This window comes from Rhopalosiphum maidis, chromosome 2, assembly GCF_003676215.2.
Source record: "Rhopalosiphum maidis isolate BTI-1 chromosome 2, ASM367621v3, whole genome shotgun sequence".
Lineage (NCBI taxonomy): Eukaryota > Metazoa > Arthropoda > Insecta > Hemiptera > Aphididae > Rhopalosiphum > Rhopalosiphum maidis.
Genome location: NC_040878.1, coordinates 50,275,434 through 50,300,899, shown reverse-complemented (window position 1 = coordinate 50,300,899; position 25,466 = coordinate 50,275,434). Strand labels below are relative to the sequence as shown.

Below are 25,466 nucleotides of genomic sequence, written 5' to 3'. Positions count from 1 at the left end.
ATTCCAATTTATAATCATATATCTTTTATTTTTAATTATATTATACAATTTAATTTGATATTTAAAGAAATTTAACTCTGATTCTAATTATAAAATCATTTCATCAACTATGTCAAATTATAATCACCTATATAAACATCTGTGCAATATTATATATTATGGTGCTTTTAGATTCCGAGTATTTATTATTAAAATCAAAGAAAACGGTCACTAATTTTTTTTTTTTTTTTGTGAACTTATATAATTGTAGTATACTTTGTACATAATACGTACTGTAAGGTAACAAGTGTTGATTAGTTTAAAACTCGTTGTACGAATAAATAAAAACATAATAATGTAAGACAATGGAAGGCACATCGAATACAAAAAAAAAATATGCAAATAAACATAATATTTCATAGATCATAGTAGAAGTATATTGCGTAAGAAAAATTAAATTAAAATTCCAAACGCTTAATCGTTCTAGAAATAACATTATCCTATGTATCGTTAAACACCGTAGGTAGTATTCAATATTTATGAATATAGGACCAATAATATACTATTATTATGAATGTAAACGTGGATCAAAACGCACTTGGGGTTCGGGTCGGACAAATAGAGGCCGAGGGCTGGTAGTCTCGTCTTCGACGCGGGCCGTCGTCGTTGATGTGATGACGCTCTCGGCCGCCGCTGTCTTCAAACTGCAAGGAAAACAATTTTAGATCTCAGAATCGCACCAAGAAATATAATAATAATAATAATAATAACAGTTGACTTGCCTCAACGAGTCCGGTGCTTTTGGGGTGGATGGGGTCTTTAGATGCGTGCTGCTGCTTTCCTCGTCGTATTCGTCGTCGTGAGGAAGTGGTGTTAGACGACCCGACTGCCTCGCATTGCGACCACGAAACGAGCTCATCCGCAACGATTGTCGAAACGACTGTCTGGCCCTGTCAACTGAAATTACAAAACAAAATCATAATTAGATTTTTCGCAATCTGCCACGGACGGAGTAATCGAAATCATATAAAAATAATTGATATTATTTTAGTATATCGTGAACATAATTATGCAAAAACCAAACACTCATAGAAAACGGCCATCAGCAATATATTATTTGAATACGCAAAACCACATATATACACACACAAACGTGCATACGTCATATCGTATTACAAAGCGTCTATAATTATTACATTTACTCAGTCTAGATGCCGGATCCGGTTGTTCGACTGGCGATGGGGGAGACGTAAGGTCTTCAAAGTTGATGATGTACAAACATATGTCATCCACTTCGCTCTTTACAGGGGCGATGACCTCGCTGCACAAGAATTTCGAACCTGAAACCAAAATAAGAAGAGATATTTTTTTAAATATTCAAATTACAAAGCCACACATTATATTTCGATATCATACACAGGATAAATGCATAGCAATTTTAACAACATTATATTATGTCTATACGGTGTTTTTGGCTTATAAACTCTTGGCACAACTTTAAAGGTCACGATCATAAATTTCAATACGACCTTTCCATAGTACATCAACCTCACCCAAAGAGAACAATAAAAATAAAACCGTTTTTAATGTTAATAACTACTAATATCGTTTTATCGAATTTTGGCAAAAATACCACGACAGTCTTCGCTTCTATTTCGACGATAAATTCAGACGTTTCCAATGTTAAACAGAACGATATTGGCTCTCGTAAATTCATTACACGTAGTTAAGAATGTATGCCATTCCGTTATTATCATTGAAATATATCGTCTCTAATAATAATTGGGAAATTCAATAGTTTTCGAATTGTATGTAATTTTTAATTTCCGTTTAAATGTTTTTATATAAATTGAACAAATAAAATATTCAAAACAATCTAACAAAATTAAAATTTGTGCGTGAAAAAAATAAATGTTTTTTACACATTTTTTTTAATTAAATAAAACAAAGATTTCTTACTCTGATACTGTATAATGAAATAAAATATCGATTTTAAAAATGATATCAATATAATGGATATTATATTGGTTCAATATTCATTATAATCGGGATATCAAAAATGGACGCCACGTTAAATATTATAATACTATATGACTATAGAAAATTCTTTTTTTAATTTTGACGATCTTTAGATGAAGTGTATATAAAACAAGTTGTTCGTCACTTGTACTTAAGTTTTAAATTTCGTGTAGAACATCGAAAAAGAAACAACGCAAATATCTATGTTATTTTTATGATTTTTGAAGTAGGTACAAATTAAAGTGGTGTAGATTTATAAACTTTTCTTCTTTTCTTTATTTTTTCTTTTTTTAACTGGCTTAAAACAAATTTCCGGCTGAGTAGGAATGGAAAGGTGGTTATTTTCATAAGATAACATAACTATCTAGCGGTAGTCGCTTTGTATTCAACTCGATGTCACTTTAATGTTTTATAATAGCACACGAACAATATATTATATTATTATAAATATTATGTTTTACACGTCAAACGGAGTTAGTTTAACGGATTTATAATAAACCTTAATACCGTTTGTCTTGATCTCGCGATCGTCCAATTAAATTACTGCACATAGTGGAGCATGAACATAACTCCTGCATTTTATTTTTTATTTTAATTTACATATATAATCTCATCCCTCTCCCAACCACTACCTCCATTTATTTTAGGCCACTTGACCACCGACTGTACAATGTACATCATATTATTATTATTATTATTTTTTTTTGTTATTTATTAATCCGCGGCAACAAAGGCCATTGGATGGTTTTTATTCATTTATAGAGGGGAGGAAGGGTAGTTTAAACACATTTTTTGTATGTGTGGCAAGGATTTGTCGCTAAAATCCCGGGTGGTCACCCATCCGGGAGAGCTAGCAACACCGGCCGATACGTACACTCCGAGCGTTTCCGCAGTTAAGTGTATGATCACTACCACACCAAGCCACAAATATTATTATTATTTGCGTCGATATACGCAATGAACGTTTTTATCGTAAACGATTCTTGACAAGCCGTACTTAATCATACCTAGAAGGGGGGGATGGCCAAAATATTTTACATTTATATTATACATCTCAAATATTTTTCCGTTAATGTGCGTTATACATTTAATAATTTATACCTAAAATATATTATATGAATTCATTTTTCATTTAAATGGTAAATATTTAATGTTTTTAAAACTATAATATAATATAACTATTTGAGTGTTTAATGTGTTTATATTTTTACACAAGCTAAGGGGAAGTTCGTCCCCTACTACATAACCACCATTGCAGGTTTTTCCCACACGAAAATGTTGACGTACATACGATAATATGAATAATATGATAATACCTGTATAATATTTTTATTGGATGGGTAATTATTACTCTTCAAATATGATACAACGATCATGCAAATAATATGTATTAAAGACGACCGTAATTGAACGATTATACACAAAATGCCATTTAATCGCGTGGTCATGTGCAATACTTAATATTATAAACGGCTGTTGCGGGTCAGATGTTAATAGTTCACATTTATTATACAAGGTAATCCGTTCACATGAAAATATGTCTAAACCAATTATTCCAAAAATATTGACGTTTTTAAAAATATTGATTAAAGAGCAATTTTATAACACGTTTTCGAAAGAAAAAAAATTATAATTCTTACAATTTATTTTTTATTTTTAACTTAATTGTATGATAATACATATTTTTAATTTCATATTCCAAAACATAGAGTTTTTCGGAATCTCAATAGTAAACTTCGATACATTAAATTGAATTTTGAACGATTAGTTAATTAGTTATAACTTATAAGTGTCATTTAAAGTTTTGATGAACGGACGGTCGATCAACATTTTATGAGTTACCTTTATGCCAATCTAATCAGCTCATCAAATCTTCGAATAACTATAACTATAATAACTTACTACTTGTTCAAAATTTGATTTTTATGTATCGCGAGATAATCCAAATAATATTCCGCTTCGTAGTATTAAATTAAGAATATAATATGTTTTAGTTCGAAAAAGTAAAATACTTATTCAACTAACGATAAGAAATTTAAAATACTAACCTTTTTTAAAAAAATTATGTTTATAATGGTATAAATAAATATAGTAAACGTATTTCAAAAAAGTTAAAACTCTTCGAGGTTGAATAATAAGTGTTGAGACGCCTAAACGGATCACCTTGTATATGACCTATACGTTATTATAACACGAATTATACAACGGATGAGTGGTCAAAATTTAATATCGTATAATTATGATCGTGGTCGTGCGGTGGTCTGTTAAATATTAGCTTTTTTCAGCCCCGAAACAAGCGACTGCCGCGTAACCCGTATTCACACACACACACACACACACATATATTATATATGACTACCTATAACCTATATAGAATATACGTATTACGCATACCTTACACGCGTTACGCGCGCCCTATTTGCCGTATTTTATAATCGGTTTCAGCCACACGCACAAAATATTATGTACAAACTCGCAAACACAATGCATTACGCTCGTATTTTATGCTCGAACTATACGTATATATATATGTGTGTGTGTGTGTGTGTGTGTGAGTGTGTAAAGTGTTATATATACGTACGTGGCAGGTGTGTAAAGACCCTTGTTGGAGTAGTCGAGAACGTTTGAGGGGGTTGTGGGAAGAGGGGAGCGACACACAAAATGGTGGCCGCCCGGAGTTAGGTGGAAACGCAATGAACACACACACACATAAATATATATATATATTACGCTTATACAGGGTGATCCACTAACCATGTTCTTACTACTTTTATCCACGAGTCTTATATTCTTGATGTTGATATATTATACCTAGGTGCCAAAAGGCCTCGTTAACCTAACCTACGTTTTTAATCTTTAAAGAGTGTCCTAAACAAAAACAAGAAACCCTTTTTCACATTAAATTTCCATGCAGATGATTTTTCCAAAAATTTTGATATATCTAAATCAAAATTCTAATAACTAAGTAGTGTTTTTAAGTAACACATTTATTAATGGCCTTTATCAAATAAGACATATCATATGTGATTTTTAATCCAGATCTTATTTTACTCGGGTAATATTTTAACAAATTGTAAAATTGTAATAACTAATAAATTAATTAATATTAATCATCACTATAATTATTTTTAAATCATTATAATTCACATATTTAAACCTTCCAATATCATGAAAAGTACATAGAATTTAATACCTCAAAAACTTCTGGTCCTAATTATTTTGTTTTATATACAATAATATGTGTAATAAATTTCGTCTCCTTAACAGTTTTAAGCAAAAGTGGTAGTTTTTATCATTTATTCAAAAAAAAAAAAAAGTATGTATAACGTTACAGGACACTTTTAGAAATAAAATTCTAATCATTTGAAAATACTATGATCTTAGAGACCTTATAATTTATAAAGCGGTCAACAGGTAGTTCAAAATTTCAAAAAACAGAATTTCCAGATATTCATATTTGTAGAACGATTAGAGAGAAGGGGTTATCAACATGCATTGTATAACACCCTGTACACGTATCGTATGTATGTTTGTACGTATAAGTTTGTGCGTGTGCGTGTGTGTGTAGTACTGAATCGTATACGCATGCTGCGGCTAGCAGATAATACGTACGTCAATACAGTGGCGTACAACGCGATTCGTGGCGAGAAAGGGAGATTATTTCATTTTTCGCGTCCTTTCCCGTTTAATTTCCGACGCGATTCGTTCCGTCCGGACGCGAAAACTTTTGTCTCTCGCCGCTGCCGCCCACCGTGTAACGGGCGTAACGCATATATAACCCCTAAGAGAAACGCTCGACGTTTGTCGTCGTCCCAGTCATTGTTCGCATGCTTTGCAGTATTTTCTTCTTCTTCCTTTTTTTTTTTTTTAACTGCTGCAATACTCGCAGTATACCTATGCACAAACAGGCACGCATTATACTCCATTATTATACAACTGTTACTGTAATGTCAGCCCAGAAATAGAGATTTTTATTGGACCACTAGGGCACAGCGAAAAATAAAATAAGATAATATTCAATTTTATTTAATAAAAATGTAAAATATTATTTTTTTCATGCATGAAAATTTGCCATAACGTTTTACTTTACAATAATACATACGTGACGCAAATAATAATAGTATCGCAGTTTTTATGGATATAGTTTTTTCAGAGTACTTACAACCGCAATAATATAATCGCTTACTTCCGTATATTATAATATCATTACAACGTAAAATAATATTATACTTTATTAATACGGTTATTGTATATTATACATTACTGCAGTTAAATCGCTTATAACTCTTGATTTCATGTATCAACAACATTATTTAACATCTCTATAAGAATACAATTGTACCTACATTAAAGCAGAATGATGTAAAATTATAACAATTTTAAACATTTTCTAAAGTGGCTTTAGAGTTTCAATTGATTTTAAATTTTAAGCAGATCGATGACTGTATTGATTTTACAATGTTCTGAATTTTCTTCTTTTTTTTTTTTTATCTGCCATCACGTTTTGGGCAAAAAAATTCTTTGACTTTTTTAATAATTAGAATAGTTTCTGGTAGCAAATTAGATCTAGTTGGTACTTTGGAGAGGTAAAAATTAAAAATAAATGTGTAACCTGAAAAAATTAAAAGAAAAACGGGAAAATTTAAGCAAATCCAACTATCAACAAATTTGATTTGGTTTTTTCGGTATAACTCAAAAAACACATATAAAAAACATACATCAATCTACCATTAATACTAAAAGTAAAATAAAAAACTTTAAATTTTGATAGTTATATTATTAAAAAACATATCACTAATTTTATTATATATAAATAAGTCTGTCTCCATTCGAAATCGTTTTTCGTATACAATTATAAATCATAATAGTGACCCACTCGACATGTATAATAGATCTAATGTACAGCAGAGCTTGTACAGCTCGTCTACTTTTTTTTACTTATGAATTTGATAGGCGCCCATATTATATTATAAAAGTATTTGTACTACACTATATTATTAATGCCTGTATTTTTTGGTATATATTTAATATCAATGCCTATATTCCTAACATAATATTATTATACTAAGCTCAATACGTCGTATATCGTATCATATATGGTATTGAAAAGTTTTTCTAAAATACGCAATATACAGTATACCTATGAACAATAATTTCAAAGTGTTTTTGAAACATAGGGAATTCAGAACGGAATCGGAAAATCCATAAAACGAGAAGTTGAAGTGAACAACACGTGTTGTTGAAAAAATAACGAAAAAAAATTGTCTGGCCTACTGCGTAACAGAAACTGCTGCTGCAGGGTTCTTCAACAATAATATTATGTGTATTGCTGGAGTACCATAGCGATTCCAATTTGTGATGAACATATGCACTTATATTATATATGTGTGCGCACACAAGTTTATTGTTTTTGAGTGTTCCGTTTAGAGTAGATCCAATATCTAGTGGAATACATATTATTATTATGTAGCATTATTAGATTGGTAGATCAATGTGTATTACAACCATACATATGTACATGCGCAATTACATATTTTGAAACCGATGTATATTTATATATATATATATATTTTTTTAATCGTTTTAAAAAATGTAAAATACATGTGTATTATTAACATTGTTATTGTTATCGATTTGCATCTTTCTGTCTTTTAATAATTTTTTAATATCGTGTAATACGAATAAAACCCTTGTTTAATATAAAAGTTGAGACAAAAGATAAGGATTTATTGGCGTCAACAGCACGGCTTTTATTAGATTATGTAATATATGAGTTTAAATAAAAATAAATGAAATGTAGTAAGTGGATTTTTTTTACTTAACCTAAAAATCTAATGTGTGCGTGAGAATTCTACATTAGAATATTAAGAATTTAAATCAATAAATAAAGTAATATATAACATTATAACATTATAGTAATTGAACTGATTTTTACAGATTATAGTAAACTAGTATCCACTAAATTTTATCTAGTAAATATTATGTCCAGCTATAAATCATTCGAGATCAATGATCTATTAACAAATATTTTGCTATAATCCACAAAAAAAAAATAAATTTTGTCAAAAGTTTAATGGTATACAATCCAATACTACGCAGCTCTAAACAATTTATAGCTGTTTCTCTACAGTGGTGCAACATATAATATTATTTATTGTTTTTTTTTTTTTTGCACAATTAAAATAGTTTAATACTTGTGTTTGACACTTTATGATAATAGGTATGAATATAATTACAATTACAATGATAAAGTTTCCACTTGAAAAACAATAGAGCAACAATTAGTAAATAGGTGTACTTAAAATTAAAATTAGTAAACTTTACTAATGTAGATTAGCTATTTAGTTCAAAAGCACGTTCGATGCAAGCATACAAGTGATTATGTTTGATCACTTATTGAATAGTATAATATAATAATATACAAGCGCCTATACTAATTCTACGTAATTATATAATTATTTCGATTATCGCTTAGCGTTGTTTAGGTATTTATAATTGTATTAATATTGTTATCCATAACACAATAATTATTACATAGTATGTTTTATTAATCCTTTTTGCTTGTTTTTAATTAATCTTCATAAATTTCATTAAACACGTGTGTAAAATAGAGTCTATAATCTAAATTCAGAAGTTATTTTCGTTTTTTATTTTGTTTGATCAATAATAAAATACAAATAGAAACAATAATATTTTAGGTTATAGTCAATGTAAAGAAGTTTATTTTCTCTCGTAATACATTAAGCCAAAACTTTTAAATAATATATTATACGATCGTTGCTGATGGTTTTGTTAAGAAGAAAAAAATGACAATACCATATTATAATACATGTATCAAAATATCGTTGTTTATCTAATAGTACTGTTACCACTGATGATAATTTAATTCTAAAAAAGAAAAAACAGTTCGTAACGGTTTAAAATTTAAATTGTACTCGATAGTTTTAAATCATATACAATAAATTCAATAATATTCATAAAACATAAATTTACTTTTTTTCATGTCAAATGATTAAATTTTTGTTTTCTAATTAAAAAATTATAGCTTCGAGTTGGTGGTGGAAATTTAAAAAAAAAATGTACGTTTAACAAAAAATATTACACCAAAAATAATTTTTTAATCAAAAAAATAATATTAACTATTAACTATTAATATTATCGTGACCACATATAACTAAATTAAAATATATTTTATGTTTGCATAGTGCATTAGTGCAATACCTTAAATATTTAATTAAAATATGAAATACATTTTTAGTGAAATCATAAATATTAAGTATTTTTAGTATACTTAATCTATAGTAAATCCAAAGTAATTCACAGTATTACAGAACCAATAACAAGATTTAATAATTTGTTAAAAGTAATTAATATATAAAAATAATCATTCACTTTGCAGTTATATATTATGCACTCAAAAAATAGATTAATAATTTTTAATGTTATAATTAAGTCACTAATTTGGAAATATTGTGGTATATAGTTAAATAATTTATTAGATTTTTAACAAAAACATAATTTTTGAGAAAGAGGCCAATTTTGCAATGAAAAATAATTAAACGCTGCTTACTGCGCAACTATATCTATATTTTTGTATTTAAAATTAGAGACGCTATAGCAACGACTAAACAAGAAAAACAAATAAAGATAAAGATGGAAAAATAGTTCAGCAACTGATAGTAATAGTTTTGGATATAAAATGTAATAGCCGAAAATGAAAGTGGAAAATTATTTGCAATAAAAGTGAAAAAGAAAATCTGAATGTACCTCTATAAGAAATCTAAAACTATTGTATTGAATTCTCGCTTATAGTAATATTGAAACGTCTATAACTCGAATATTTTTTTATTGCCTTATAAATATATGGAATCTAAACGTTGTAGTTTAATACACCATATAGATTCCTTATAATAATATAAAATACTATCTATTGACTCGATGCGTGTCGCACAAAACTTACTCATCATTCGTGTTTGTTACAACTGCACATTAAACAGTGTTATGTTATTAGCTAAATATTATAAAAGTTCACAGATGTATCATAAAACGAGCGATAAATAAAATATAAAAGAAATTATCCAGATGTAAAACCCAAAACTTTTATTTTGTATATGGATTTGGGGTATATTTTTGTTTTACGACCATCGCTTTTTAGCTTCCAAATAAAACTGAAAACAACAACAAAATATAAAACGAATTTTGTAATTTTATAATTTTAATAATTTTAATGACGAAAACAACTAAGTCGAACGCAGCTATGTAATATAACAATTTAGTTGCTATATATTTAAAATAATAATACAATAATAATAATAATAATAATAATAATAATAGTGTTGATGGTTTGACGCATCGTGTTAAGTATTGATTTTATGAATTTGTTGGTTATAAAATATTATGGTATGGATGTTAAATGGTATTTTAAAACATTGTACATAGAATAAATAAATTCCATCAGCAAAATACCTGTAGAATAAACGTTAAGTTGAAAACAAGTATAACCTGTTAAATCCTGTTGGCTGTTTCCCACTAATACGACTTTTCCTTGTACAACACGAGAAATAATCTTTTCGGTGTTGGAACACATTGTGGGTGGGTGGATTTCTTTCCCCCTTTTGCAATCAAACTTTTTGTGTGTTCAACACATTTATTGTCAAACATCTATTTATCTTCAAAACTTTAAGTCTTTCGTTGCGATAAATGGTTAGAAAATCTACTATGATTCCCCTTATATTTATGTATATACATATTATGTGTGCATATTATGATATGATATATAATAGCATGTTGGTTTTGTGAACACGTCTCAAATAAAGATACACACTATAGTACACTTTACGTATTTATAACTACTTTATTATAGTGAATATGACCACCATCCTACAAGAAATATTTTATTTAACATTTAAAATTTGTATATTATAGATATAAGTGTGTAAGGATGTAAATACTTATTATTAATTTTTAAACAAAATGTTAAAACGTCATTATTTATTTGTTTTGTATACACAACTATTACAATTAATATAGAATATTATTTTATATGTGATAATAGTGAAAAAGATTAATTCAATCACCATTTAAAAACTGATAATAATAAACGAATATAATTTATTTTTTGCTCAATTATTTCTCAGATCCCTGCGATTTAGTATCCACTTTAGCATTGATATGTTTTAAATGCATTTCCCTGCACACCCTTTTGCCACATATAGTCACGCATAAAACTCAACAAAAAACAATCCACCCTTAAGTTTACCGATTCCTAACGTCCGTGTACATAATACTCTTGTATCGATTCAGTTAGTCGGCGCCACCGTCAGACATTTTGTGGGTTTTTTATTACCTACCTACATAAAAACTCGAGACGTTCGTCGATACAACGAACCTTGAATTTATACGTGATGTATAGGGGTGGATATGTGGGTCCTATAATTTGGTAATTGTGACTTGGGGACCGGAAATCCGATTCGCGTAAATTTTACACCCCGTATAATCGTAATCCTCCATATAATATTGTGTCCTGTTTTGTTTTTTATCGAGAAAACAAGAAGCCGAATTAGAACTTAAATGTTCTATTGAGATAATTCTTAAGATATTTTTTACGTCAAAAAGTCGCTTAAATCATCTAAACTAAACTTATGGTCAATGAATAAAATTTCATCACAATTGATTTAACAAAGAATCGATATGTTTTTATGCACACACTGTTATATTTTCCATGTTAGAACTTTGAATGATTATGAGTTATGTCCTTCATAATTTGAAATACATTATAAAATGAAAATAAGCTTAAGTTTTTTTCAGACTTTGAATATTGACGTAAATCCATTGTTCTTAATAACACATAATATTATTTTAAGTGATACACGTTTGTAGCATTCTCGTAGCGTCGACGCATCGTAGACTCTGTAACCGTCACTGTCTGTGTAGATTTCTAGTCCAGACGTCAATTGTATTAGTAGACAGTGAATTTCCGCACCCGTTCTACTGGAGTTTTCGTTTACGCGTGAAAACTCTAATAGTTTAATCTTACACGGTCCATTTTGGTGATCGTTTCGGTAGTATTTCCGTCAATATATCGTTCTCATCCGCGAAGAATTTTTCGAGAAAACCGCCATTCTTTCAAGGTGAAAGACCATTTTTTTTTTTAAAACACACAATAAACCAAGTGTGAATCTCAAGATGTTTTCATTTTAAGCATGAAGTTTTTTTTTGTTTCTTTAAATAATTCATTTAACATATTATAGTTGTAGTAGTATCCAATTAAAAAAAAATGATACCTTGACAATGCCGTACCTGATGTACCTGATTTGCCTATCTAAATCGCCGTGTAGTCAAAATCATATTATTGAAAAGCATTTATTTTTTTTAAATGTCATAGAGAAATACCGAAAATATAGACGCGAAATTCAGATGCTAACACCAGGACAATAAAAAGTAAAACCATGTCAGAAGTTTAATGTAATTTCAAATCAATTTTAGTATTTCAAATAATAATTTAAATATTTGTAGCAATTATATTGAAATATGCGCACACATTTCTAATTTAAAATACCATTTGTTATAAGTTATAACTTATAATAATTATTTGAGTCATAAAATATAACGTTATAATTTAAAAAAATCGATTATATTGAAAAATTAGAAAGATACGTAGAATAACAAAATAATACAGTTAATTTTATAGTACTATTACATATTTTTAATTAATTGTATTATAATATAATATTCTGAATTTGTTTTGTATTCATTTTTAGTTGTAATACTATTCGTTAAAACTATTTCAAAATGTTTTAGTCAAAAATATATGACAGTATAATTTAAAAAATCAATTACAGTAGAATTTGGTTGATGCGACATCAAAGGGACCATATATATAGTTTGTTCGCACTAACTATAATGATCACACAAAACGATATAGAAAAACGTAGATAATTCAGTTGGGACTGGAGATTTTTTTGCGTATTGAGAGTGACTATATTAACCGATGACATCAATAACGATGGTCGATGACTAAACAATTTATACTGCTAATATATATTTATATATATTAAAGACCAGAGAGATATTTAGACCGACACGATAATATATTTCGCGGCATTGTTTCAGGGGCGCCATTTGGGGTATCGCAGAGTATACATCGGTGGCCCTAATTTTTTCTATAACATATTGGCCCGCCTTAATTTTATACTGCGCCGGTACAGCTAAAATGTAATAAATAAACTATTATAATAATTTTCGAAAAATATTTTATAAATAATAATATATTGTTTTAATCTTTATTGTAGTTAACATTTCTTGACAGTTGTAAGATTATTATCAATGGATAAAAATTAAAAAATATATTTGTCTGCCTTATTAACTTATTAAGATTGTGATATAAATATAAATTATTATAGATTTGTAAAAATCAATCTTACGTTATTCGTTTTGCTAATTATTTAAAAACTCTTAATTTCAAACTTCAAATAATTTAACGATACAAATAACTTCATGCTAATAGCTTACATTGAATTTTTTTTTATAATATATTGCCTACAGCTTTATTTGTATAATCAACAATTCGATTTGAATGATAATAGTCAAAATTCTACATTGTAAATTGAGGTGCATAAGTTAAATGTATGAATTATATTTATAGATAATGACAGTATAATCGAGATTCAAAGTAAGCGTGTAGGCTAGTTGTGACTGTTGTGAGACTTCTACAAATAGGCTAAAATGTAAAAAGAATTTCGCGCGCCCTATCTTTTAAGCTTAATAAATTTCAATATTTTTACTATGTTCTGATACGGTGGTCAAATCTGGCCGGCTTAATAATTTGGCAGCCCTATTTTAAAACTGAATTGGCGCCCCTGCATTGTTTACGTTTAATTTAATTATATTAGCTATAGAATATTTACGCACAGATAGCACGCGGCTGATAAAATAAACTCCGATATCATACTATAAAGCAATCAAAAGAAATGTATTTTTATTTTCGTTTTCGTTATACCTAATATACAAAGAGAGAAGGAGAGCCAGTCTACTAAAAATAACAGTATCATTTCGTCCGCGTTCTAATTTAATATCTTTAAGATTTATACATCAAATGTCATTTTTTTTTTTTTTTTTTTGTCCAAGTGTAAAATAATATTATATTATTATACACCTATTCGGTTTTAGTAAAAATAACGAACAATAAACAGAATATATAACCCGAGTAGAGAGTTTAAAAAATATATGTACGTTAATAATATGAACATTTAACTCAGTAGCTGATTGACGAGTCCGAATATAGACGTGCCAGCTCAAATGTAGTTGATCGATAAGGTCGCGGGCCCTCCACTTTAAATCGCCGGCGGTCTAATTTAAGAACGACGACTTAACAACATAATAATATAATGACGATTCGTTTCCTCCTCGCACCACCACCACCACCACCGTACTCTCCTCATCCGCGGCCGTTACATTATTATTATCATCATCATCATCACACCATCGTCGCAATCATTATTATACACTGCTGCAGTTGCACAGTGCCCGCGTATGTTGCGTGTGCAATCGAGTTATTTATTATTGTTTTTCCGCCGTTTATTCATTTCATATATTATATTTTATTCGGCGCGTCGGGTTTCGTGTTCTCGGGTGCCGCCGTATATCCGCCACCGTCGCCGCGGTGGTACAACTGCAGGCCGAACCGGCGGCGGGCAACCGGCCAACTGGGGCGATTGGTTTTTTCGACGTGCTATTTTTGTGTTGACGTTCCCGAGGAAATCTCTCTCCGTCAACTCGGATTACCGGCCGCGGATCGACGGTGCCGGCGAACCACATCAAAGCCCGCGGGCCACCCACCCGGCGCGCGTACACAGCCGCGGATTATTATTCGGCTAACCTTGACCGCAAAAAACCCGACGGAAACCCCCCCACCCCTCCCCCAACGAGCAGTACGCGCACCAATCGTTCACACACTCGTCGTTTGCCCTTGGGAATGGTGTTTTTATCGTTTTTTATTATTATTATTCCCCGTCGCCGCTCTTTCCGTTTTGACTGTGACCGCAGCCGCCCGCCGCCAAACGGTTTTCGTTTGCATAATTTTTCGCCCCCCAAACGCCGCCGCGATCGTTCACGATGTCGCGTATCGGACCACCGCCGACGCCGCGTCTCCCGATCCGAAAGCCGAACGAGCGTAGAATATACAATAAACAACGCCCCCTGACAATATTATATTATTATACATTTACATAATTTACAGCCATTAACGTTATGGAACAACATTTTGTATTCGCGGGTAGCTTTCGCGGCGCGTTCCGCCGTCGAATCGCGTACATCGCGTGTACTGCTGCATATTATATTCAATTCCTCGAAGTGTACATCAAGAAATAATAATACCGCACTCCTCCGGCGATGTGCTGTATATATTCTAACGACATAATTTGTCAGCTCCCGAACGCATAATTATTCCATGTATAATAAAACACGCAACGGCCAGTGTTCCGCACGCGCATTTTATGCGCGGCAACGCCAAACGGGAGACGATGATGATGATATTATTGTGATTCGAATAGCCGCGTTTAAGTACGACTATTATGTAGCTGATCGTACGCATTAACGACACAGTGCATAACATCATCATTGAATTTGTTATGGTTTTACGAATACCGTACGTAGTATGTGCGTTTTGTGTATTTGTGTAAATACCGGCAACTGTGTAACATACTATAACAACTGCATATCATAAGGCTAGGATTTTAATGCACTAAAATGCATTCATGACCTATAAACTCCATAAAATCGCGTTTGACATAATTTGATTTTTTACAATTCACTGGAAATATTATGTGATAAATATTTAATTAAAAAATATTGTTGGCCGTTGCTGAATAATAATAAAATTAACCCGATAGTATTACGTCACGGGAAAAAATTAAAAAATATATTTTATATTAAAATCTAAGGTGGGGTTTTTTTATGTCGTATTAAAATATAGAAATTGACTGAATTGAAATACGAGCCCTAGTAATAGCGATCTCTTTAATGTAATTATTATAATATTATAATTCGTAACATTTTGATTTAGTCGTATTTATATCGTCGCATGCCAATAAGTAACTAGACGCGACCATAAATCTACTGCATCGGTGACTCTTCCTGCTGTACTATATGATCAAATCAGTAATTGATATGATTATAGTACTTAAGTAAAAGTAGACACGCAATGTTCACTGGAATCACGAGCCATTACTATAATAACGAAATTGTCGCAATTTGCTATTACCGTGGATGTAGGTAGGTACTCTGTGGCAAAGTGAATTATAATTCTAATAAACTTTTAGTGTCGGAAACATTACGAATCAGTAATCACATCACACATAACCCGCAAAGACGAGTCGATAAGTAGGTACCTCTACGAGTCGGCAGTTAAATTTAACACTGATTTGACACGTGGTCCGTAGCCATTAAGAAAACAGATAATAATATTATGTTTTCGTAATGGCATGTTTAAAATCAATATCAAATGTAACACAAACATATGATATTTATTTTTCTCATTCAAAAGTTGTTTATTTTAGATTTCTAAACTAGTTTCAATAGAAAAAACGACAACTTCTTATAGTATATAATTCGACAAAATTTTAATTTCTTTGAATACAACGTTTTTTGATTGATAAAACTAATACAAAGTGAAAATAAATATCCTTCAAACAATCATTGTTATTTATCATCCAAACGTTATTGCCACGGTGCGTCAAATGACAATCAATCGAACGCAGAATGGAGGGCACGTAAACTTCATATAAACCGCGTACGAATAGAAGCATCACATTGATATATGCATTATTTTCATAAATGATCGGTGTATATTTTTTGGACTACAGTCTTTACCAGACTATTCGTATTAATATAAGTTATAATATGAGTGATTATATTTTATTTTCAAGTAATTTGAACAACTTAAAAGCTATGATTTCGTCGCGAATATAACTACAAAATATTTTATCCGCAATAATTGTATTTGGAAAAAATTCAATCAAAATAAAAAAAAAAATATCCAATTAGAAATAATTTAAAATTCGAACGTTTAAGAGAATAAATAATATAGATCGCAGAAGAGAAAATTCCGTTTTTTAAGAGCATTTTGATTTTCACTTGCACTTTTGGCGTCTTATATATATATATATATATATACAACCCGCAATTAACATTTCTATACGTCTTCACTGCAATACGGCGAACCGTAAGTACTTTACACATTCTTGTAAGTGTCTAACTTAGATTATACGCACAACGGACACTCGCGGTCGTCTATAGTATAGGTACACTACCGGATTAGGATCTTGGTCAACGCAATACTCAAAACGCAATCGAAAACGTATTGCGGCGCTCTGCGGGCACACGGAGCACATTATCATCGCGAAGCTCGCTTAAAAGTCATGAACATGTGCGACACACGACAATCGCATGTAGACGCGCGAGCAGCCTCGCCGCCGGGTTTCTCTATTCTCCGTGGCAGACTAAGGAGAGGGGTGGTCGTGGCGCGGGTGTGTGGGTCGAAGAATAGCGTAGGTACTTACAGATTGGCTCAGCGCAGTGTGTGTGCACAAGCTCACCATGTGTGCGCGCGCTATAATGCAGTTCCTATTATTAACGGTTTTCATGTGTTGTGTCGTAGGCAAACGGCACATCTCGTCGTAATATTATCGCTCTCGCGATGCAATGCAATAAGGTGAGATAAAATTCTCGCCCACCGAAGTGTATAATAATAACAATATATACATATATATATATATATATATATGTATACTATGATATCACTGATAACAACATACAAATATACAATATGACTACCGCATTAACGTCACCGCAGGCGGAACCACGCCACCGTCAACACCGCGTGACATACCGTTCGCCCGTAAATTATTCATGAGGGGAAAAAAAGAAGGAAAAAATGTGTACGCGATTAAAAATAAAAAAAATTAAGTAAACCGTGGTGGCCTAATTCGGTCCGTACACTAACGAAGAACGTAAGGTAATTGTTGTAAATCAATATGACCAACACGGTTGTGTGCGCGTGTATGTATGAAGTACAATGATGATCCAATGAAGGGAGAATATAATAATATCTCCCACTGTGATTTATTTTTAAATGTTTACAAATATTTATTGTTTATACAATATTGATAATTATATAAAGAAAATACAAATAACAATATATACATGTATAACGGTTAGAGTAGAACTACATTTATGGGAAAACCAAACTTATATGGACAATTCATAAAAATAAAACTTAATGCTGCTATGTGTTATGCAATATTCTAATGAATTATTTCCTAATGTGTGTACATTATTACAAATGTTTTTTTTTTACCTGCGCTATTTATATGAACGTCTGCGTCGAAATTTGGATTTCAGCCTTTTGAGTTTTATGTAAATGTTGAAACGGTAGAGAAAAATAGCTATGTACTTATTTAGACTAAAATAAAATATTCATATAAATAAAATAAGTAATAAATTAATAGTTTAAAGTTCATATACGTATAAAACATATATAATTCATAAAGTATAAACTACATTTTAGATTTTTTTTTCTTATTTTTCTTATAATTAAAGTTAATTTAAAACTTTAATAATATTTATAAATAACGTAATTAGTATATTATCTTGTGTGCCTATACAATATATAGTTATTTAAATGCCCGTTCACCGTGGTGCTGCAAATATAACTTCAAGTAAGGTATCAGATGAACTTTCAAAAAAAAAATTTTATTCTACAACTATAAAATTGTTACCTGCTGGTTAACTTTTTAGTTTATGTATTTAATTACCTAATAAATATATCAATATAATCTTAGAATTATATTTTTATTGTTTAATATTAAAAAATCAGATTCATCCCCTCTTCCTATGATAAAACCATTTAACTGCCATTGGTGCCATTCCAGTTATTATTCGTGATGTAAAACATTATCGTATATATGCTCGAAAACAATATTTTCGTTTAGCAGAAATAATACGTTAACGTTATGAGATTTTCGGTGGTGTAAAAATAATGATTTGCTACGGACGCGTCCATAATAGTGTGTTATTTGACTATAACATTGATTGATCGTCTGGCCAATCCGGAAACAGTGAGAAAAACGCCCGCCGAGCGCGATCGGTACCTACGTAATGTTTGAATCACGAGGCTTGGTACATTATTACCCAACAGGCTGTAATATTAATACAATAGCCGACATAAAGTGTATTGGAAAAATCCATGAAACTGCCTATAACAAACACATATACAGTGCGATGCATATGCTCATCCCTCCCATTTATCGTTTAACGATGTACTTGTATTCAATTCATTAGTTTTGGAACTTTTAAGTATATTTAACGACCATAATATATTGTTTTCAAATATACTTGAATTTGTATTACCGTTTAAAAAGTGTCCAGTATTCTTATGGCGATACAGACTTTTTTTCATTTAATAACCACACATTTTTTTACCGCAAGTAGTTAAACAGATGACTTTTTCGAATATTTCGATGTGTCAAATTAAATATACGATAATAGTATAGCTTCAAAGTCATTAAAATGTAAGTATGTACTAATAATACCTATAGTCCCTATTAATAGTCAATGACGACATTTTAAATTTAATTTGATATTTATTCGTGTACTTATGTTATAACTGCATATGTAATATATAATAATATATTATTAAAAGATACTATTATACTAGGATAGTTCATAAAAGTTATAAAATTGTAATAAATTAATACTACTGATTAATATGATTTTCAAATCAATCAGTCCTTTACTGCAATCTACAACCCTATTATTATGGGTGTAATATGTATTTTTAACACGAGGAGCTTAATAACATAAAAATTTCTCATTCAAAAAAAAACGAATCCTCTGCTTAACAGTTTACAGAAAAAAATTTTGTTTAAATAAGTTTGAAAAATAGTTAATAATGAGAATGTTTAAATTCAAAAAAAAATAATATAATTATTAACCATCGGGTCATTTTTTTCTATTATAACAACTGTGTTTTTGTATGAAACCTATACAATAATAATCAACTAGGAAAAACTTTGATTCGAATTGAAACGTTACAACTGCTTTCCACAAAAGCTGTATAAATATTAGAACCATAACATTTTAACCTAATCAGCATTTATAAATTTAAGGTGAATCATTTGATTGGCGACAATGTTTTTGACACGAAAAAGTAATGAAATTTAAACGCATTTCTTCGTAGTCAACTTAACAAAAATAATAAAACGTGATACGTGGGAATATTAAAGATTTTTTTTTAATATCGTGAAAAGCTAATTTTTTGTTTCTCTATCAACGCTTGCACTATCACACTGCACGAAAGTCTCACTTGGCCTTTTGACCCGACTCTATAATGTGGATGATATGTTTCGAGTAATAGCGTGATACTGTGTAGTAATTTTCCCAAGAAATAATAATTGTACGGACATTAGACACGCCAAGACGATATATAATATAGCAGTCACGAATTCACTACTATATTACAATACAAATTGTTGGGATTTTTTTTTAATAATAAACGCACACAAAAATGTATAATAATATTCTCATGCATGCATTATATCGCACAGCCGCATCTCGTTCACTAACTCACTAACAATTCACCAGCGTTAAGAGACCGCGAATACATTAATTTTTTCCTTCGAACCACTATAGTGCTCCATATTATACGAATCCAGCCAAGTCGTATAGGTGTAGCAGGTAAACAGGGTGTAACAGAAAGAACTGTCACGTGTAATAATTAACAGAATAAACGTAATAATTAATATTGAATTATAATCGAAAATTTGTGTTTGACTAAACTTATAATTGTGTTTTAGCGTTTGGAGTTTTTTTTTTTTATGTAAATCTTAGAACATTCAAATTAAGATACAATAAATTGTTAACACTACCCTGATGTCATATTATAAAAAATTCAATTTTAATAATCATCACATATTAACGATTTTCAGTGCTATTTGTATATATTATATGAGAATGGAATCAAACATATTTTAATGAATTTATTTTATATTTACTCACCTAGTAAGTTTAAAATTAGATTACTAAAACAGCCAATAAGTAATGTAACATCTGGTGCATAGAACTACCTTATTCTTGAGCGGTGAATGTCTATCTTTTACATACATAAAAACATAATATATACAAACTCTAAAATTAAAAAAAAAATAAGAAAAATAAGAAAAGATTTAATTTTTTTTTAAGTTGTATTCTGCATACTTCTCAATTTTTAATGCTTATTAAGCTTATTTAGCACTAATTGTTGTCAATTTTTCTGTTACATTCTATGTAACTTATACCTAAACAATATATCTTTGAATTTGATTTACTGTAGAGAACTCGTGGTGGCAACAATGCATCTATAAGACTCGAGATGAACGCATATACAATGTATATGGGTACGTAGACTGGAATTACAGGTGAAGGAGAGAGAAAAACACTCTAACAATACCCGGTGAATGTAAAACAACTAATATTCAAAATGCTTTGAAAACATCGCAAAACCAGTGGCACAATAGATAATTCCGAGTGAACTAAACACACTACAGCGGGTCATTACGTTATGAAAAATGTAGTGCGGGCGCACGCTCTTATAATAATAATAATAATAATAATAACAATAATACGCGAACATCGTTGTAATACAAACCCTTAAAAATATATTATATAATATAATTTACTATACGCCGCTTAAAAAAGATAATTATAATGTACCTTGAGCAACATTTTGCACAATTATAATGACGTGATATACGTTTGTTTTGAAAAAAATATCATGAATGATCGAAAGGGGTCGAGTTGAACATGAAATAAAAACGTTTTGAATCGAAGAATATAATAATCGGTGCTCTGAAGTTATAGCTCTAAAACAAAGATAATTATTTAGCGCTGTAAAATGCAATAAAAAAACACCAAGTTATAAGCTACAATAAATAGCACTAAAAATTGGAAAATATGCCAAATAAAATATAAAAAAAGAACACATGAATTTTTTACAATTTTTATTTTTATCTATGCATTTATACTTTTATTTTTCTAGGTAATGGAAATTAAGGGAAAATACTTATCGGCTATGAAAATGTTCCTAAGACTAACACGTCTTACAATTCTAAATAAATAAAATACCTCTAAAACTGTAAAATTGTTGTTTATTATTATTTACGTAAATAATAATTATAAAATACGGATAAGACCCGGTTACATTTTAAACCAGTATGTTTATTTATCTTAATAAATGTATAGATTATAAATGGTTTATATTATTATTATTTAATATACGTACATATATATAAACATTAGATCTAAAAATTGCATCACATTGTTACCAACAAATCGATGTAATATCTCATTCAAACAGTTAAAACAATGATAGTTAATAAAAATGTATAAGACAAACAAAAATCGTTTGAACAGATCACTCCATACAAGTTTATTATATTTACGAGTATATTATGTAATATTTTATAAAGATATGCCATTTTAGCTTATAATATAATAATATAAATCCAATATTTCATTTATATTTAAAGCGTATTATATAATAATAATATTTTCCGAGTAAGGACTTATTATTCGAATTGTATTAAATATTGGGAAAAATTAAAAACTTCAATTTTGACATAAATAAAAATAAATTAAGTATACAAACAAGTTTTTTGTAGATAATTACAATATGGGTATCATGAAAACGTTCTAAATTGTTCCTATTTTTTGTTTGAAAAATATACTTTTATGTATTTAGAGGAGATACAAGTTTGAAAAATGAGTATGAATATTTCAATAACTAAAATAAGCCGACATTCATGAAATCAATAACCATTTTCATAAGGCAAAAAAATATTATCATTTATTAGTTTTTATAGTACTTATGTATAAAAGCTGCATGGGCAGACAGGAAAGATAAATAATATTGATATGTTTTCAGTGTTAAATGGAAAATAATTATCTTAATTATTGTAATATCATTATTGTTTATCTTAATAAAAAGCAAAATGAAATAATTATTTTAAATAAATAAATAAAATTAACACTTATAATTTGTAATTAAGTTGTATGATACTAATAATAGCTTTATAAGAATTTATAATGTATTGTTAATTTGTTTTATTCGTTTTTAAAGTTAATTATAATAGTTTCATTTTCAAATAAAACTAAAACATCAAAGTTGAAATTTCAATTTTCATTTGACCATATGATATTATAGTCATTTACTCAATTATGATCATATACTATAACAACATAAAAATAATATTATCCACAGTAATATGACTAAAAACAATGTTTATACTATACTTGAAAAACAAATTAAGCTGACGTCACTTTTCAAATTATTTATTAACTACAATGATTATTTAGGTACCACTAAAAATATAATTATTGCCCACAACTTAAAATCTCTATATTTCAGTATAATATGTATTAACTATTGCATTAACTATTTTATAGTTGATAATTGATACTTATTGGATATTACAAATATATAGTTCCAAAAATTAGCATTCATAAAAAAATATATCTTATAAAATCATTTGGGTTGCTTATAATATCGTAGAATAGTAGGCCTTATTCATATACCTCTCAGTCGTCGACCTCCAATAAACTGTATTTATCCATTAGAAAATAATAATATAATATATTTAATTCAACCAAGATATAAATAATATTTCAATTGGTATGGTATCAAAGATTACTGTACGCTGCAGTTAGAAGCTTTTGAATGGTTTTTCTTTATTAAAATTAATACACCTTAGTCGTCATTCATTACAGTGGGTCTACTCCTATGGAATTCATCCACCCATTAGTCACGACAATTCTCAGAGTGGTTTTATAGTGATTGTTATCTAAAATGATATCCTTCACGACAGAGTAAAAAAATGTACAACAAAACATTTTCTTTCGAAAAAAACATTAAATCATTAAAATTAAAATTCAATAAAAAAAGTTTAACTTTCAAGTAAAATATTTACTCCAAGACTAACTTATAATGTAAAAAGAATAATGACATTTCTTATTTAATTTGACTGTTTTAATATTATATACATAAATAATATTGACTCCTTTAATCTTAAGGCTTTCAAGAAGTTAAAATGTTCCAAAAGTTACTTTTATTTAAATACAAAATCAATCAAATTAATTTTTTTCGGTAAACAAGTAAGGACGATTGTACTCTACACGCTCGAGTTTAATAATTTATGGAATAATACTAATTTAATAATTAGAGATGATTGCATTATTTTACATACAGTTTTGATTTAATAAAGTTGTAATAATACCGGTTTAGTACGTATTATTTATCCTAAACTACGTTAAACTCACGTACTCAACTTACGTTATAAATAATTCCAAAAATTAAATAAATAAGTGCCAACCCGTACATGCTATGCCGAATTCGATTTTGAGCAAAGCGAATAATAGGGTGAGTTTTAAAATTATGATGGATTTTCGCCGGGAGACATCGCCATTTGTTTTGAAATTACCAGTAGAATTTAAAACACTACGATACTATATTCACGAAAAGTAAAAAAAGAAAAAACAAGATTTAAACGACTCAAGGCGTTTTTCTCTTTTAAACAGAAAGATTTGTGATTTAATTTTTTGACGTGTTTATAATTTATTAATGACATATTATCAAAAAAATATGTATTACAATTTATTTATTTTATTTTTTTTTTGAATTCAAGACATGGCAGATAGAACAAAAAAAAAGTTGTGCAATCTGTATTGGTACTATAAAGTAAAAAATATTTCTACATTATAACCTTTGAATGAGAGTAGTAAATCAAATCTAACTGATACTTTGAAAGGTCTCAAAAGTAAAAATTCAAGGTAACTTTTTCTAAATTATTATGAAAAATAAAAATAATGTTAAGAAAAACGATAATTTATTTGCAACATCTCGACAGATTTGAGTTTGAATTCAAATTTAACTCATTTCGGTGAACTTAAGTTTTTCGGCGTCGTATCAAGTTATTGAAGTATACGCTCGGAAATTTCTAAATTTGTACAACAACAATATAATTATTGCCCGGTTTTTTGTTGTTGTGATTTCGGAGACGTTCCAGTACCTAATCGTATTTTTTCTGTTGAGGTATATGCGCATCACCGTGCATGTTATAGAATTGGACCTCAAATTTCGATGCAATTGAAATTATATCAGTGGCTGAATCATCGTTGGTCTATTATAGTTCGCTAATAGTTGAATGTGTCGGCACTATTTCATGTACAAGAAAAAATTAAAACGCTGTGTTCTTTCGGCAATTGGACTTCGAATGTCGAGACAATTCAATTTTATTCACGACTGAATGTTTGATGTCCTGTTTTTCAATAACTTAATCTATTTATAGATCGTCGAGTATTGAGAATGCTACCGTTATCCCGTGTACCCGAGTCAAATATTAGTACTCCTGTAATTGAAAGTTGCAAATTCACTTTTCTTT

At 29.4% G+C, this 25,466-nt stretch overlaps 1 protein-coding gene across 8 annotated transcripts in view; it reads right to left on the bottom strand.

Moving 5' to 3' along the window:
- The window catches only part of LOC113551058 (potassium voltage-gated channel subfamily H member 2), a 121,557-nt gene that overhangs the window by 54,324 nt on the left and 41,767 nt on the right, over window positions 1-25,466 (bottom strand). For 7 of the 8 annotated variants that reach the window (XM_026953084.1, XM_026953079.1, XM_026953083.1 and 4 more), the window contains 3 exons: window positions 1,176-1,319; window positions 762-936; window positions 578-683 (listed from right to left, as the gene is read on the bottom strand). In XM_026953084.1, coding sequence (XP_026808885.1) covers window positions 578-683; window positions 762-936; window positions 1,176-1,319 — 425 coding nt within the window. The remainder of the gene's footprint in view (window positions 1-577; window positions 684-761; window positions 937-1,175; window positions 1,320-25,466) is intronic. The other variant, XM_026953077.1, reaches the window with a different exon arrangement.